General features: G+C 39.8%; 1 protein-coding gene across 1 annotated transcript in view; it reads right to left on the reverse strand.

Moving 5' to 3' along the window:
* Window positions 1–18,273, reverse strand: part of ZNF804A (zinc finger protein 804A) — a 152,780-nt gene that overhangs the window by 19,790 nt on the left and 114,717 nt on the right. The window contains exon 2 of the mRNA XM_040604866.1: window positions 15,251–15,394. Within this exon, the coding sequence (XP_040460800.1) occupies window positions 15,251–15,394 (144 nt within the window). The remainder of the gene's footprint in view (window positions 1–15,250; window positions 15,395–18,273) is intronic.

The following is an 18,273-nucleotide window of genomic DNA, read 5'->3' on the forward strand; positions in this document are numbered from 1 at the left end:
ACTCACAGAAAGACTCAGAAAAGCTTAGAAAATTTCTCAAGTTCCAAAGCTTAGAAACTTTCTGAACAAAACTTACACTCTTACCTCTAACACAAATACACATGCATTAAAATTTCTTCCAGTTACTGTAAAAAGTGCAATTCAGCAGAGAATAGCATCATTTCTATTATGCAGTACATAAGCTGAAAGACCTACCATCCTTACCGGCGTGCCACAAAACCAGGCTACATCAGCAAATGAATGCATGGTACACCGGGTGGTGAGCACATGTATAATTAAAGGAAAGCGTGGCCAAATAGGCTTCAAACAAAGACAATCAGGAGACCCATACACCACTTCTGGCTCGGACTCAGATTTATTGTAAAGCCCCAGTTGCGAAACAAAACAGCCTGTCCTTCAAACTCTGCCTGCAAAATGGAGTTAGTGTGAAGCAGCTGCCATGAAAAGCATTGCAGAGTACCAATACTTGAACTGATTTCTGATCTGAGAATATTTAGAAGGGGCTGCAATCCACATGACCCATTTCACGATGTTTTTGGGTTTTTTTAATTTATTACAGAAGCATAGAGATTAGCAAAGTCATCGAACACTACTAACGTAAGGCAGGGGGATGGTTCGCAGTTTCATCAGTCAAAACATTTCTTTAGACGGAGTGGCAGACAAACACGTGACTTCTTTCAGGACCATTTGCCATTTCACCAGTCTGCAAAGGCAGTGCCAGCACTCTGTGCACCAAAACCTGCACCTGGGCTTGGTAGGACATTCCCATATTTTGAGGAATCATGTCCCTGGGTAAGCTGCTAGCAGACAACTAAAGCTCTTCCTTGATCCCACTGCCCAGATTAGAGCAGTCTGTACTAAAATAAATAACTTGCTAAAAGATCACTGAAGATGGAACTAAAGTAATAGCTACTTAGTTTTACTAAGTTGGTTGTAACTTACATAGTGTTTTCTATTCTCATCAAATCTTGCTAATGTATAGCACTTTACTGCTTAGAGATAAACTGACTGTAGCTACGTTTTGAACTAACAGCTAATGCTAGGGCTTTAGCACTTTTTTTCTCTAAAATCTGAGAGTGCTAATAAGATTCCGGGTGAAAAATTGCAAATGGCCATCTTTATGAAAGAAAACCATCTCTTTTAACTCTAGCCTTCCAAAATGTATACTAATGATTGCATTGAAAATGGCAACAAATTAAAATAAACAAAGCCAAAATTAAATAATAGTAACAAAGCAAGAGAACTGCTTAAGAAATTTTGCATAATTTTAAGTACCTCTTGTATTCAAACATTAATACTTCGCAGTGTTAAAACTTCAAGCTTTCCTTCAATGGGTAAAAGATGGTGAAGTGTAAATTTGGGTACTTGGCTTCCCACCAGAAATTCTGAGCCTTCCCTGAGACTCTGCATATACACAGCTGCACCTGACACAAGCACAAAGCGGGTCTATTCATCAAATGCAGGCACATTTCAGCAATGCAAGTCCCCAGTACTTCTCACTGCTGAAACCGGATCTAGTGTTCTCCACAAGGCGATGAAGAGTTCTGATACAATTACAGGTAGCGGTCTCACACCCTTACAAGCAGATAAATTAGTGCAGCTTTGACTTGCTTTCTTGTCTTAACAGATGTTGTGAAACAAATCTCATGTGCCTACAAAGTGTACGCATCACTTTGATGTTACGAACTCTCATTTCTGCCTGGGGCAGTATCACTAACAATAAATCATGCTGTTTGACATTTCTACTGACCCTTAAGACACCAGCTGGCACCCTGCATGCAGCACATCTGCAATCTGTGTCCAGATTCCTGCGTACTGCCAGGGAAAGCATTCCCTCTCCCGCTTCTACTCTGAAGGAATTCTCCAGCCATTGACATGTTAAAGCTTAACTTAACACATTAACGGATGTAAAATTTAGGGAAGACTAAGTCATGTTACTTTTAATGTCCATTCACATTTGAATTGGTTGATACTTCCTCTACTACAGTTCTTCAACTATTTGTGGTCTTTTGTAATGGCCCTCCGAATTAAGTTTACAATGGAAATGTCTTCCATTTCACATTCTTAATCCTAAAGGTAATGGGAGAACCTGGGGTGACAATCATATATGTTGAAGAACTGGTCTTTCTAGTGACAGCTCCCAGGGGAGACAGAGTTGGCAGCTTGGTTTTCCAGGCTCAGCCCAACTGGAACATGAAACAAAACTCTATTTTTGTTTTAACAAAACTACTGATTTTGATAGATTTGCCTTTCACTCTTGAAGATCCTGAATGTAGTGAAACCATTAATTACAACATCTTAAAGAAGTTATTATACTTCAGAGTCAATGACCTGAAGAGAAACAGTTTATTAGCCTTTCCCAGATCACTGTGTGTTCCCCAGTATTACTGTAACTTCACCATCTTCCAGGTCAGAGGGAGAAAAAAGTTAGATTCTAGAGCATGTCAGAGAACACGCCAGGAAAAGGAAAAACAAACAAAAACCCCAAACAATCAACCCCCCCCCCCCCACATTAAAATTCATCAAACTCTCCCAAATAATATTATGCCACTGCACTTTCAGCAAGTGGAAGCAAAAGCGTTGCCTTTACCTTGCATTCTCTTCAATGTGATCTGATTAATGCTGGGGTAATTGCACCATTCATCTGCTGACACGTAACCCAAATGCAGAAACCAGTGATTTTTGGTGACTCAAAAACTCAAACACAGAAAGTAGTATTTTTCCCTGGCCAAAACCTATCTTTCTGACAGCAATGAACTCTACTTTTGTAACTGCTTTTTATTCTTTTACAGGTGCTAGGCTTAAGGAATACACCGCACCGTTCATCAGCACAGCACAACCACTCGACTTTGAGGGGGGCAGCAGCTGTCTGCCAGTGTGCACCAATTACACCGAACGGCAAGGATGGGAAGAGAAGTCGCTATCATCAGCTGAAGCCACAGGGGGCATTAATGTAACAGAATCTAATTACCTGCCTGGATTTTGGCCAGTGCACGACTGGAGTTCCCACCCTTGCTCCTAAGAAAGCGGTCTGGGAACTTCAATTATCCTGGCGGTCAAGGTCTCGGGTTTTGTATCTCGAAGGCAGCAACTCCGGCAACACAATTATATTGCTCCAATACTGAATCAAAGGAAAAAGTGCCACCCGTTGAAGTACCATCATGTCCTGTAGCACATAAATGTTAATTAGCTCTCTTTTTTTTGAAATTATGAGATGCTCTAGTCTTGCACAGTGTGAGATTTGATGAGATGAGAGCACCGGGTGGTACAGCTAATAAATCAGTTTACTGTACTACCTCATTTCTTTAATGAAAAGCAAATACCTGAGCCTTAGTAAAGCAAGAGCCCCAGGCATATACTTGCAAACCCAAATGCTGGATTCAATTTTTTTGCATTGTCTCCGAAATAGGGAGTGCTGACCTACTGCTAGTCATTAGAGAACACTCTCCTGTCAGGGGGCAACACTATAGCATAAACTTTGATGCCAGAATTAAAAAACACAGAAGAGATGACTGGCAAGGCCATTATGGGAGAATAACTAGTAGAGGTATAGTTTTCATACGGGAATAACTTTTAAAAGCTGACAAGAGCTGTCAAGGTGTCAGGGCAGGAGAAGAGCCAGCACAATTAACATATACCAGGCTTCAATCTACTGGGAGGGGAAAAAAGCAGGATTTATTTTGGACAATTACAAGTTAATAAATGGAAGTGTCAGTTCCTCTGTAGAGCACCCATTAAAGCATACTAAAGGTCAAAACCTCTTACAGTTTCTGTCATGGTAGGCAACACACTACCATATTTTATATTTCAAGCAATTTTATTGTCAATGACAGCAGATACAAATGTCCAAGAAGATATTTTCCTCAGCAATATAGTAGGCAGTTTACTTTGCAGAAATCACCTATACTCCCAGAAGTGACTACTATTTTGATTTTTTTATTATAAGCACTCTGTATTTTTTTAGATTTATTTTTTATTTTCCAAAGCACACACGTATGAGTGCGTGCTTGAAGTGGCGTGCTCAGGAGGGCACGTGATACCACTTCTTTACATCCTCCAGCTACACACAATCCCTGCCCCAAGAGTGACGGGCACCTATTCAGGGTGTCCGTTGCTGCCGAGAGCTGAGCAGCCTCCTGCATGCCTCTAGCCACCTCCTGCAGCAAGGTCAGCTCTCCCCTCAAAAAGTGCAAGGGCAGGAGGGTATCGTTCCCTCCACAACCTCACTGCCTGCTGTCTCCCTCCCCTCACTCCTTCTTCCCATTACATTCAGACCTGTGCTTCTGCTTCTCTTTCCTTTCACTTAAAAAAAAAATAAAAAATCATCAAAATAACTGGGTTTGCTTCACCTGCAGAATTGCTCACCTTCTGCAGTGGACCAAGAAAAGAGATGTACACTATCTGAACCATGATATTCTCAGTTGCCTACTTAAGAATAAATTACAGATCAAGGATCTCCAGTTCAGATGGCAATCTGAAGGATTTGCAAAGGAGTCAGTCCTCTCCGTGCAGACCCATTTAGGAAAGCACTGAAGCTCCTTTGTAGTGGGTGAATCTCCATCCTACAATGAGCAGCTAGTGAAGCTCTACTCAAATGGGGCCATAAACCTGGAATTTTACACTTTCTTACACTGAAAGAATAAAAAAAACTTCCAAACCTGGCACTTTTTAATACACAATATTTTCTCCTCACCATTGCTTAAGGAAAATGATATGACATTATATTTGCCTTGTTGATCTTCATGTTAATCGAGGCTGACAGATGAGTCATTAGCTAGTCCAGCTTCCCCTTGTTCATAGCCAGGCATGTGTACACAGCCAAAGTAAGATACCTGAACAGTGCTTGTAAAGAAAATCTAGTACCTGCAGAGCCATTTGAAAAAGCTATCATTTAAGACCATTATTTAAGTAAAGTAAGCCTCCACCTCATCATCATAAGTGAAGTTATTCAACACCTGCCATTTTAAGGATGCCCAGCTCTTACCATTGCAAATCCTATTGCTCAGCTGTTACGAGAGCTTTGCTTGGATGGCCGCTCCTCCTCACTCCAAATATTTTTTTTTTTTTTTTTGGCATTAGGTGAAAAAGAAGGATCCTAAAATAGGCTTGAGTATAGCATATGCCCCTGCAGGAATTTTGGCATGGGGTGGACGGACATCTGCTTCAGGGCTGACCTACTTCTAAGCATCTGAACACAAAATCTCCTCGCAAAAATTCTCTGTATTTTTTTTTAGCTGTTCATACCCCAATGATTTTGCCTGCCCCCCAGAAACCTTCTTTGCTCTTTGAGACATGAGTTAAACTCATGTTATATTGGGTCTGGCCTTTTGAAGATGTTGGCCGTGTTGGTCACTATGGATTAACTCAGAATAGAGCTTCCACTGTGCAAAGCAAACGCCAAGTACTCAATGAAGAGGTCACAGGCTTTGCAGGCAGAGCAGATGTGAGAGACAGGTTAGGAGTCAAACATGTTCTTATTCAGTGAGCATATAACACTCACAGGTAGACTATAATAACTTATCATAGATAGTATTTTGAATATATTTCGCATTATACAATACATAACTTTTGGCCAACCTTATATAGTATGCTGATGACAAGAAAATATACTAATTGGGGTATTCCTTAGAAATGCTAATCATGTAACTATGGGCAGAAATTAGGGAAGAAAATGAAGTAACCCACATCAGTAGCATGTGTCGTACTCATATCCAAACAAAGGAAAAAGAAAGATTCATTAAGCATAGAAGAAAAGTCTCCTGCTGAGGCCGAGAAGTGGGACTGCAAAGAAAGAGGAGACAGAAAGACAGGTGGCAGCAGCCTCTGTCTCACAAAACAGAAGAAAAAGAGAACGATTTATGTTAGCTTTATGCTTGCTTAGCAAAAGAGAGTGAAAACTAAGGATGAGTTTGATAAGCATCATTTTAATGCTTCACTTAAATTTTTCTATTTTGTCTCATTTGTGAGTTCATTTTCAAATTAATATAGCCTTCCATCTTTTATCCTACCTAGTGACAGCAACGTCTCATACCACAGCTTTTGTCCGTGAGACAAAGGCTATTGACAACCTTAAGTATCCTTAAACTGCCCTGGTTTTGCAATGCTCACTGGAAGCAGTGTGCCTCCAGGAAACCCCCTTTGGCTGGGGGACAGCTGCTTTTCTTGCAGCCAGGAGAGGGAATACAATAACAGTAAGGGAAGAAGTTGCACGGAGGTGAGGAGGAGACAACCCGATCTTTAAGGGAGTCTGTGACAATGATCCCTAACCTCCAGTAACCCTTCTCTTCCATGCTGTCACTGTGAGTCTCTTGGTTTGTTTCTAGTTCTCATCACAAAAAAATTATAGGCAGAAAATAACTCTCTGTAGTTACAAATCACGTGACAAAATGAGATCCTGTATCAGATGTGAATATACAGATGCCACTGCAGGCAAGCACTTACTAGCTATACAAAAATATACAATAAAGGTGGTTAAAAAGGAATAAATACAAATCAGAATTAAATAAGGTGGAGGTTTTCATTTAGTAATTTTTTTTTAACATTCTTCATTTTCAGTGCTAAAAAATGAAAGGTGGGTTACAGGTGCAGAGCCACCTTTTTGTGTTCTTTCTTGGTATCACTGAGTATATCAAAACAACAGAAATAAGTTACATCAGAGAAGCCAGGAATTTAAAAGTAGTAGCATTAATCATGAATTAAGTTGAATTAATGTTATTTATTATTTATATTACAGTATACCATGGGTCTCTTGTTGGTTTTAATTTAAGAAAAGATGCAACTTGCATAACAGAAAATTCCAGGAAAGAGAAGGATGCCTGCAAGAGGGAGGCACGGTCATGTAGACTGCTTGTATTTATATTGTCTTCTGCACATTGAATGTCTTAAGTAAAATAAATCATTCAACGAAAAGACATCAAGACTTTCAGTCATTTGATGTTGAACCACTACCCTTCTGCCACTCACAGAGACTCTGGAAGAAATTGAAAGGTCCTTTACAGAATAAGTCAGGTTTGTCACAAGGATGTTTGTCATGAACAAGCACAGGTGAAAGCATAGTGAGAAACTAGGAGGCATTACTGGAACATATGTGTATGGTATCCTTGAGATGAAGGAAAAGGCCCAGCTGAATCCGAAATGTAGACAGGACTGAAGGCAGGGGCACACTTTTTGCTTTCCTCTACTCCGACTCTTGAAATCTTCTTCAATGAGGGCTACTGCCTGTCTGCCTTCAGAGGTCAAAACAGACTGCATGCCTGCTCGCCTAACCTGTCTCTTCAAATGCTCACACAGCCCTTACTTCAGCCTTTCTGGTTTCATCCATGTGCAGTGTGAGGGAGGGGAAAGTTTAAATTAGGGAGTCACTTAGACCTTTACTGCACAGCTGTAGTGGTAGCACTAACTAAAAAACAAACCAGAAAAAAAGCCAAGCAGCTAACCACAGCAGCTCAAACCCCAAAAGCCAACCAGGAACACAGAAGAGGCTCTCCAGCTGAATTGTCCCAAGACTCCACTGATTGCATGTGGAAAAAGGAAGAAAAACCTGAGATCATATTGCAGACTTTGCTCAACGCACCCAGAGTGGTTTAGGAACTCGAAGACATTTCTGTATAAGCCGCCACTGAGCTGCAATTAAAACATGCAGAACAGTAATTATTGTTTCTAGAGTAGCATTAGCCTGCCTAAAGAAACCACAGCACTAGTCACCTGCTGCAGGCATGCCACCTTTCCTTGGATGTACCGTCAGTTAATGCCTGGCTCTGCAGACTTCCCGACATCCTACTGCACACAGCGCATGGGCTGAGCAGGCGTCATCACTGGAGGGAAACCCACTACCACCTCCACGTAGTTCCTGCGATTTGTCACATCTCTTCACAAAAGGCAACATTATTGCAATGCTATGTTTTGTCAACAGGTCAGAACTACCACAAAGAGAAGAACCAGCGTTTTCTGAAATGAATGAAGGATTGATTTTGTACGGATCAGCAAAGACTGCAATAATAACCCTAAGATTTACTGTGGCTTGTACTGAAAAGGTTGCACGGTTCTTCCCGATGAAGAATGAACTCTCACATATAAACCAGCATGCACAAGCTGTAGGGTATAAAATACAGTTCTCGCAGAGTTTAGATGTGTCAGTGCATGGGGTTAATACTCTGTTTGCAAGCTATTAGTGGGACAAATAGGGTATATACTTCTCTACTGTAATTATATTTCTTCTAAAAACACTTTTTTTCAGAAAAAATAAGTCAATTTGTTAATCAAACATTATTACAGAACAGCATTTCCCAAACATGAAAGACAGAAAATGTTATGCAGTATCTTTTCTGTTATAATTACTAAGGCAGGAACATAGGGATATGTCTTTTTTGGTAATGAGGAAACAGAATGTTCATTGGCAACAAAACTGCATTTTCAGTATTAATACCTTACTCAAGAATATCCTCATCTAACCCATCAGTGCAAGTTTTGAGCTAAAGAGTGCTTAAATACTCTGTTACACTGATAACAATTTCTGGGATTAAATTTTATAGGTAAAACAAAAACTGGAAGGAAAATATTTTTTTTCTTTCATCCAGGAAACAGTGTGTGATGTTTCTTCCTAAATATACTGAAATATACATAAAGAACAGAACTTAACTGTTTTATTTTAATATACATTCTATGAAGCAGAATAAAGACTACCATCAGCAGCCTGCCAATGTAGATGCAGCACTAACAGACCAGCAAAACTCTTTCCAAGTGTCCTTGTGCCTTAATGCAACAGGGCTGTATTTCACCTTTTCCTGCAGCCTACACTTCGTGCTGTCTACACCAAAACCTACCCCAAACCACCTACCAGGGGTGACCCCAGAAGCAGCACTCTTGGCAGCCCACAATCCAGAAACAGGCTCCCCCTTGGAAACCTCTCCAGCGTTTGCTCTGGACACATCCTCACACTGCAACGGGGCAGAGATCCCCACTCCGTTTCCCTCTTCCTTTGTGGCCCCATGTGCTCCTGTCATGCTGGCAATTCTGCCTTCCTCTTCAGAGTAACAGCAAACGGTTTGACGTTTTGTTTATGCTTTCTTTTTTTTTTAAAAAAAAAGGAGTTGAGAAAGGAAGAACAGAGTGTCTGCTCCGATGCTACCAGCAGTGCTGAGCTATAATTAATAGGCCTGGTGATGACCCGTATTAGCATTACTGTCAGTATCAGTGCTTAAGACTTCAAAGGAAGCTTTTTACCAAAAAAACAAACCAACCCCATTCCAGACAGAAAAGACCATTAGATAATGCAATAATCATGGGAAAAAAACCCTGAAAAACAGTGATGGAGCAGCGTGTGTTTGGAAGAGGAGGGGGTCATTTCATGGTTGTATGTGCATTACAAGTATGTATAGGAAAACACAGCTGAACATTTTTTCATGTTCACTTAATATTTAAAAAGCCTACAAAGATTACTATCTTTTCCTGAGGGGAAAAAAAAAATAATATATATATATATATAGGAAGAGATGCTAAGTTACATTCTGGGAAACCAATAACAGTAAGAAAGAGCTACAAAACATCAATTCAAACAAAAAAGTTTAAATCTTCATCTATGCTTGCTTAATATTCAGAAAGTTAAGACTGCCTGCCCACAAGGAGACACTGCGTCGTTCCATCTTCTAAGGTGAGAAACAAGCTGAAGTAAGGGAAGGAATGTACAATTTCTCCATTCCAGAAAACCCACTGCAAGAATCCTGACTATCCAATATTAAAACGGACAAGTCACTTAGCTACAGGGATAGAAAAAAACACAAAGAAAAAGAGAAATGCTGAAATGTACTTGAAAGAATTATTTTCACTTGCAAGGAACAGACAGAATGACGCTACACGTGCATCCCTGTGTCCCACAAGGTCCATCGAACGGGATGCGCCAGGGTCACGCTTTCCCCATGAGGGCATGAAGCAGCTGGCATTGCACCTGTGCTTCTGCTGCCCGTCGTCACGCTCCCTGCAAACACACAGTCGCCCCCTCAGTCACGCAAGGCACTGAGGGCTCGGCACCAAGACATCCACACGGGCATTCTTCTGATCCAAGACCAGCTTAGGTGGTGTTGAAGAAGTGATTTATTTCATGACCATAAATTCTCACCATGGCCCTCCTGTCTCTTTCGTCATCTTACACGTCCCTCCTGGCAGGGCTCAGTGTGTTGCAAGGTCCAGGAAATGCAATGCTGTTTCAGGCTGCGTTGAGCTGCACCGGGGCTGTCGGCTAGTGGAAAAGGTTGGGACTCAGCTGAGAGCAGCCGACCTTCCCCCTCCTCCCGCATCTCATCAAGCAGAGCCTGGCAAAGCTGGACACAGAGCACTGTCTTGCTCTGCATCACTCCTTGAGATCCCCTTCACCATTCCCCTATCAGGTAGCCAACTCCAGCTTTCCCACAGGAAGGGTTACACTTAAAACTTGTGAAACAGAAGTTTTAATATTCTCATCTTATGAAATCTTAGTGGTGAATATATCCCTCAAAACTCTGACCCACTATTCTCCCATTTGTTTTGCTTATGAAGCAAATCTTCATTTTTCAAGTTCTTAAGGTTTTATTCTGCAGTACAACAAAGTTCTTTATTGACATACTGCTCTATGAGTATGTCAAAGATGACGCTTTTTTTGAGAACCACCATTTCTGCATTTCCAAGATGATACAGAACACATTGCCTCTCTCTGATTCCAATAGCTCCAGGGGAGCCCAACCTGCAAAAAGCACGCCTGAAAAACATGACATAAAATACTGTTGGCTCCAGGCAGTTAAATTCTTTCACTTTGTAATTCTCGCATTATGTATCCCGTTTCCCTTCACACAGGTATGAGCTGTGTGGCTACGCCAGGAGCTGCAGATGGCCTGGGCACAGACCCACCGTAGTGTCTGTGTTGTTCTACGCCGGCCGGCAGGCGCCCTGCGGTGTGCTCTCCGCAGGCGCCAACCAAGCAGAAAAGATGGGATTTTTTTCTTTTTTCATTTTAAGAGGTAATAACTTTACAATGAGATATTTTTAAAAAGCTGTAATGATGACTACAAGGATCACTGCCTTGTTTTTAAATGACAGAATCAAACAACTGCTAACACCTATTTTGGCTGAGAGTACTGGCATGCCCAAATGTGCTACACTGCTCTTACTTTATAGCTTATATGCTTCATACCTCATAGAAGGTACAGCATTAGTAAATTAAATATTTACTATATACTATATACTAACAGGGGTTTCATTATTGTTATGCCTAACTGTAGCCTTCCACTTCTGAATTTCTTTTTCTTCACCCATATTCCATGAAATATTTATTCAATAAACACACAAAGACAACTAAAGTTCGGACTTCTGGTTGGCTACAGATTGATATTCTCTAGCTTATTTGGCACTGATCTCTAAAAAACATGCAAAGAAGAAAAACATGTAAGGAGAGAAGAATGTAGACAGGAGAAATCTGTGTCTGGACTAGGGCAAGGAGACAACTACTAATTTAGCCTTCCTGCAAAATTTGTGCGTTATTACCTCCCTACAATAGTAAATACATTTTCAGAGCAGGGAGATCATTTTCATCCAGGGAGACACAGTTTGAGAAATGACCTCTGGTTCTGTGGGGAAAATTCCTACTTATAATTTACTTACTTGATTTATTTGCATATCTAGATAGAAATACATTAGGGCTATTAATTTTATTTTTCCTAACAGCTTTTCTTTTATTGTTGTTGTTCGAAATTTGGAAGAGCACTCCTGGGAGAGGAAACAGCACCAAGCCCCAGTGGGCCGCCGTGATATTAGGCAATTAATCAGAAGTTCTGGCATGGAGAGGAAGACTTTCAAATACAGGAATAAAACATCTTTGCTCTTGTAGCGACAAGAAGTCTCTTGAGGAATGACTGTTGGAGGGAGCTAGCTGTGTGATCCAGCCTTCTTCACCAGTGAGACACCACAACTCACCAGCTCTGAACGGCTATGAGACAAAGGTCGTTCAGAGCCCAGGACTTCATGCTCAGCCACATTCATCAAAACTGCAGTGTTCTGAGGAACTCAGGCAGGACTTTTTTCCCCCTGCATAAATACAGCACTTCAGAGAGCTCCTCATGTGCTTCCAAATACTTAAGAAATGTTGCATAAAACCATACAGATGTTTTTAAAGCCCTGGCATGGGTCTCAAAAGCTGCATTCTGTGATTTTAGATCGTCATCATCAAACAGCAATTCTCTTCTTACTATATGAAATAATAGTGGTTCTGCCTTAGTTACATTTCTCTCTGTATTGAGCCCAGAACATTTTACCTGCATTATATTTTGATGGTTTTTTCCTTTTTTTTTTTTTTTTATTTTTATTTTTATTGTCTAACTGCTTGCAAGTTGCTTTTCCAGAAGTATTTCATAAAGGCTACAGATATTGCTCTCCAAACCACATTGTCAAAGCTAAGAACGAGAAAACACTAACAGAGGCAGTGGAGATCTTGAGAAACTGCTCTGAACTCCTTCAGGTCCTAGGAGGTAAAATTATTTCCCCCCGTTTCTACCCTTTCTTTCTGGACTGGTCAGAAGGACCTCATACTATCTCAAAGCGAGTGTTCAGAAGCTGTAAGGCACAATAAATCAAAACTCAACCAACCCCTGACAGTACAGTGCCCCCCACCCCAAAGAGGAAAACTAAATAATTAGAAAATCTTCTATTGCAAATCCTGTAAATTTTCTGTGCTAGCAACCTTCGAATCAATGGAAAGAAAATCTTCTACAGGAAAACTGAGGTACAGGAGCTGTTACAAATATTTTCACCGGTACAGCACCCCATGGCTTAGATAGGGTGCTAACAATGCTCAGTTAGGACTAAATATGGCTCTTCAGAACAGCAGGGATGAATTCAGGTTGTGGCAGAGCTTTCATCCATTTGATCATACAAAAACCACTGTCAGGTGCTGGGAATGAGACACTGAACTGGCTGCTTACAGCTAATTCTTGGATCATGGGAACTTTTTTCTAGTAGGTGCTTTCCCTTACCTGTCCATTATTAGTAGAAAGGTGTGATTGAAGGGAGAAAGTTAAGAGAAAAAAATATGAAGCACAATCCAAAACCAGATTATCTGTTCCTCTCACCCCTATTGAACTGCTGGAAAGCTTCTGCCATTGAGGTAGGAAGTTTCAAAGACAAATTCAGAGCATTCAACAGAAGCATCTGCAATGGCTCTAGCACACTTAGCAAAATCAGGTTACTCAAAAAAAGCAGGTGGTATGAACTTTCTTGAAAAATGAGCAAATCTGAGTGAGCTTGCATTGCAGCATTTGCTGCCTGCCCCCTTTTTCACCCAAAATACAGGAAGAGGAATGGGTTTCCTTTATAACAGCAGTGGAAACCACCACACAAAAAAAACCCCAAAAAACCAACAACAACAACAAAACAAAAAAAACTCCAGAAGAGTTAAACTTGACTTAACCTTTTAATCTCAGGAATCAATAGTCTAATTTGTCAGTAATACTACAGAAAATTATTGCTCTGCCCAAACAAGCATCCATACTGTTTTTTCCACTGGAAAACTAGAAACTTTTGTCTGATTTCCTACCGGGAAGATCAGAGTTGTGGAGGTCTTACAGAGGAAGATGGCTTCCTGTGTGTCACCAAAACCATCCACAAAGCCACATGCACACACATACACAGAGGCCTCATGCAGAAAAGATGGAGAGGTATGATCTGCCATGCTCTGTCAGACCCTTCTGCAGTGCCCACCGCCTCCTGCCTAAAGCCATCAGGAAAGAAGAATAACCATATGAGCCATTGGAAACAAGCCCCAGGTCTCACACCTGACCTCAGTTTCAAAATCAATTTTTCATCAGTCCTGAATAGAGGAGCAAACACTACAGCCTTCAGGTCTTCATTTTTTAGAAGTGCTTCAGAACACTGAAAAATTTATAAATAAACATCTTGAGTTCAAGTGAAGAAGATTCTGCCCATCACTTTCTTTTTTGCTGCCTTCCATCAATGAGATGCTGCTGTATGGACGTAACACCTGAAGAATCAGTTCCAGCTTATTTTAAATAAAAATATTTGCAACTCATAATAAACACCTATAGGATGCAAAGAAGCTAGCTGCTGATTTCTTATCTAATATATCTTTCTCTCCAGCTTCTCACAGACTGCTATTGCTGCTGAAGTCCCACATCTCCATACTTCTCAAAACCAAATCTAACACACTGACACCGTAAATTATTGGCTAAATAAAAATACCAGTGAGAGAGAGGGAGGGAAGTGTTTCAGGGAGGAGCACTGAAGGAAAGAATGGCAAATAATTGGCTTACATAATGCAGATATAAAACACATACAGCAATTAATCCATGTTCACTCTGAGCAGAATTACAGGACAAGGGAAGATTCCATTAGAAAGAAAAGCAATCAACCAGATCCACAACCACATGATTTCACCAGATTAAATAATTAAAAAGAAAAAGATACAGAATAATTGTCAGCTAAGTGGACTAAGTAGAAATTTCCTGCACACATATTACATATCTTTACATTATCATAAAATATCTCTATAGTACAGTCAAGATGCATTGTCTTTTCCTCCAAGTTACATAGTCCCAACTCCTCAGGCAACCAGGACGTTACCCTGGGATGCACTGCCTCTCTTGTTACGTGGAAGCACTGCTTTTACATTACCAAAGCAGGACACACAACTTGGAGGTGCAGTGATAAAATGCGGTGGTAAAAATGCAAATGCCGATGTTTTAAAGCTAACATGTATCTGCTTGTGAGCTGAGCCAGAAACTTTTCATAACTGCAGTTTTCTAATATTCAGTATATTTAAGTAAAATCATATAGCCCATTTCAGAATGGTATCTGCACTAAAAGAAAATTTACCAAAAATTACGTGGAGTTTCTTATCCACATCTGTTACAACAAATGCTTCCCATAAGTCATCTCTTAGGTATACCACAGTATTTATGTGCAAAATTAAACCGCTAACAAGGAAACTCTACATTAACACTCGTAATCATATTTTTTCATCATTCCCTGTTCATCTTCACATTTCAAATGTTCACATTTCCCTTTCTTTCCATCTCAGAGTTTTCAACTCTGAGTTGTTACATGAAGCAACATCTTCATGTCAAGATTTCTTTCTAAGAAAACAGTGTATTTTGCTTCCCAGAACCTGAAATTTGGGCACAACTCAACCCTGATTTCCAGGCTCACCTGAAGGACATCTTACTTCATTATTCCACCTGAAACTAAGTTGAAGTAGTGAGCAGATTCTTCTTACCTGTTTGTGAGCATGATCATAAGAGTTAATGTGATTGTCAAACTCCTGGTGTTTATAGTACTGCTTGTCACAGAGTTCACAGTAGAAGTTGGCTTTAAGATCTTCCAGAGCTTTTGCTATCGTGTTTTTCTTTTCAGCATAATCCTGGAGGGGGGTGGGAAAAAGTAATTTTAGTTTTGCCTTTGATGCTGCGAATGGATTTTGCGCTCTGCAGTTAATCATATTTGTAAACATTTACACACCTCTGTAAGTAAAAGCCTTCACATATTTGCTGTGTTACACTGCACATATTTACTGTATCTGCTGCGAGGCTGAAGATTTGCACACATCAATTTGCTATACAGTTGCCAGCTCCCTTTAGGGGCTCTGTCAGAGGCTAGAAGGATTTCCCCAGGTTCTGTCTAAACACACATATTTATCATGCTGAAGGCTATTTTCAAGTTAATTTCGATCCAAGACTCACTGCTCCAAAGATCTGCTAGGTAATATACCCAAGCAGAATAAGCATGAAGATACAAACGACAATAATTTAGTTATCAGGCTTTTACAAGAAAGCAGAAAGTACACTTACTAAACAGAAAACAAAATCAAAGAAACCCTGCTGGGTCCTTCTTAAAGGCACGTATGTATATACATTTCTTGAAGGCATATACGTATACACACTTCTTGAAGGCATATACGTGTACACATGAAAACACAAGGAACATTTTCATATCTGAGATGTAATGAGCACCCTCATAGTTTTGTTATTTGTCATCCAGTATTAGAAGGACAGACACACATCTCCGCTTACCGTACGTCAGCAAAGGCATTTCAATCCACCTTGCTTATCATTTACGAGCAAATTATATAAAATAATATTATTAATTTCCTAAATACATTGATGGTAACATGGCCTGTTCTGAAAGAGCATGGAAATGGTCTGTCATCTCAAATTACTTTAATACCAGTTAAACATTGAGCATGTATAATTTCAGTGCAACGACTCTTGCTTTTGACAAGTCTGCCTGGGATAGAATCACACCCTGAAATCCCAAATGCCACAAATACCATTTATACCCCTTTGATTTGTTTAAAGAAATTTCAACACTGTGAGCTCTTTGCAACTGACCCTAAATTCTCCTTGTTTCTGCCTTTTTACTTGTTCTGTTAGATTAAGATAAAACATGATCTCATAGCCAGAACACCTTAAACTGAGTTAATTTGGGGGAAAAAGTCCCTGTTTCCTAGCAGTTTTCACAGCTTAGATCTCATACACCCAATATAATTCCAAAATGGAAACTTTATCACATTAGAATATTTTAGTCACAATTTTTATTTAAAAAAAAAGGGAGGAATAGTCATACAATTAGAATTACATCCACAAAGTACTTATTTAAAATAGTACTCCAAATATAATTCGGTATGATTGGACTGCTAGCAAACACCATTGATTCATCCCCAAACTGAGGTAATACCTCCTCAAAATTTTGTCCGTTAAAAGAATTTTGAATATTTGCTGACACGTGAGAAACTCACACATTTCTAAAGCATTTCATAAAATCTGTTCTGTTTAAAACCAAAAGGAGTTAGCATTTCATTTCAAGAAACAGAACTATTTTATACTTTGAAATAGTATATTTATGCTGTATGGAAACCTAGCCTGGGAACCTTAATTCTTGCTATCAAGTAGTAAGAAACTACAGATTTTGAACCACTTAAATTATTACCAAGATGCCTATGTTTAGGAAAACAGTGGAGACAGCATATAAAGACCCTAAGGAGATACAGTCCCTTGAAACACTTTAAAAACAATTCTCGTAGCCTACAAAGGGGTGCCATCTAATTTTGCTTTTTTTTAAAACAAGAAAGAAATCTGAAATATTATATATGACATCTGTGAAGGACGAGGGTGGGTGTGATGGATTCTAAGACAAGAACAGTGAATCGAATATAAATTTTCCTTTGTAAAAGATGTCAAACCATGTTGTTGATTAACTCTCAAGCAAAATTTTGCAAGGCTTACTGATATAGCAAAATAGCTTGAAAAAAATTACGGAACTTCATTGGTGTTCCTTTTGACATAAAGCACCATTTTTGAACCAATACACTTACTGTATAGCAGAACCCAACCTGAATGCAATTATATTTGATGTGCCAATGCATCCTAATAGAGCAGAGACACTGGAATACTGCAAAGCAATAAAATTTCATCATGATCTTGGGGGTTCTACTATTAAATTCCTTCAGCTAGGGTTCTTTTGAGGGTAGGGTTAATTTTACATTACAGCATTACACCACGGTTTCGGAGGCAAGTAAAAAATGTCATCACATCATCTAAATTAGGCACATGTAAGTAGATGAAATATAATAAAGGAGTTCGATCATACACAGGGAAGGGGAAAACCAGGACTTTTACATGGCAAGAACCACAAATATTTGACCTTGGGAACATAAAAATGGTTATATTGAATCAGGTCAATCTTTTGAACCCGTGTAAAATTTTATTCTGTGTAACTAAGGAAAGCGACTCTTAACTAAGGACCGTTCCCTCTGCTTTGCAGCTGCATACTGCTACTTTTAGGTTTTGCATATTGGAAAAGGTCATACACACACATTTTTCATTCCCTTTGACTGGCTCATTCATAATTATATACAATCCCTACCACCCTGCCTCTCACTGTCGCTCTCTGAACGATATAGTTGTAGTTTATTCAGGCATTCCTTGTATCAAGGCCACTTCCCAACCTCTGCTTGACTTTTCACCAAAAGAAGACATGATAACACGATATACCATTGCGCTGTGCAGTACTATATTGATATTTTCTACCCTATTCCTTTTTGTACTCTCTTAACATAGGAAATTTTTTAAATCACGATAGAGCACTAAACCAACATTTTTATAGAACTCCTTTATCACCAACACCCTTTGCCACTGTGCAATATTTTGCTGGCAGAAGACGTTTCTATCCAACTACTACACATCACCTGACTTCAAAAACTTCACGTTTCTTCAGTGGCAGCAATGGCCATTAACAAACCTC

This window comes from Falco naumanni, chromosome 8 (assembly GCF_017639655.2).
Source record: "Falco naumanni isolate bFalNau1 chromosome 8, bFalNau1.pat, whole genome shotgun sequence".
Classification (NCBI taxonomy): domain Eukaryota; kingdom Metazoa; phylum Chordata; class Aves; order Falconiformes; family Falconidae; genus Falco; species Falco naumanni.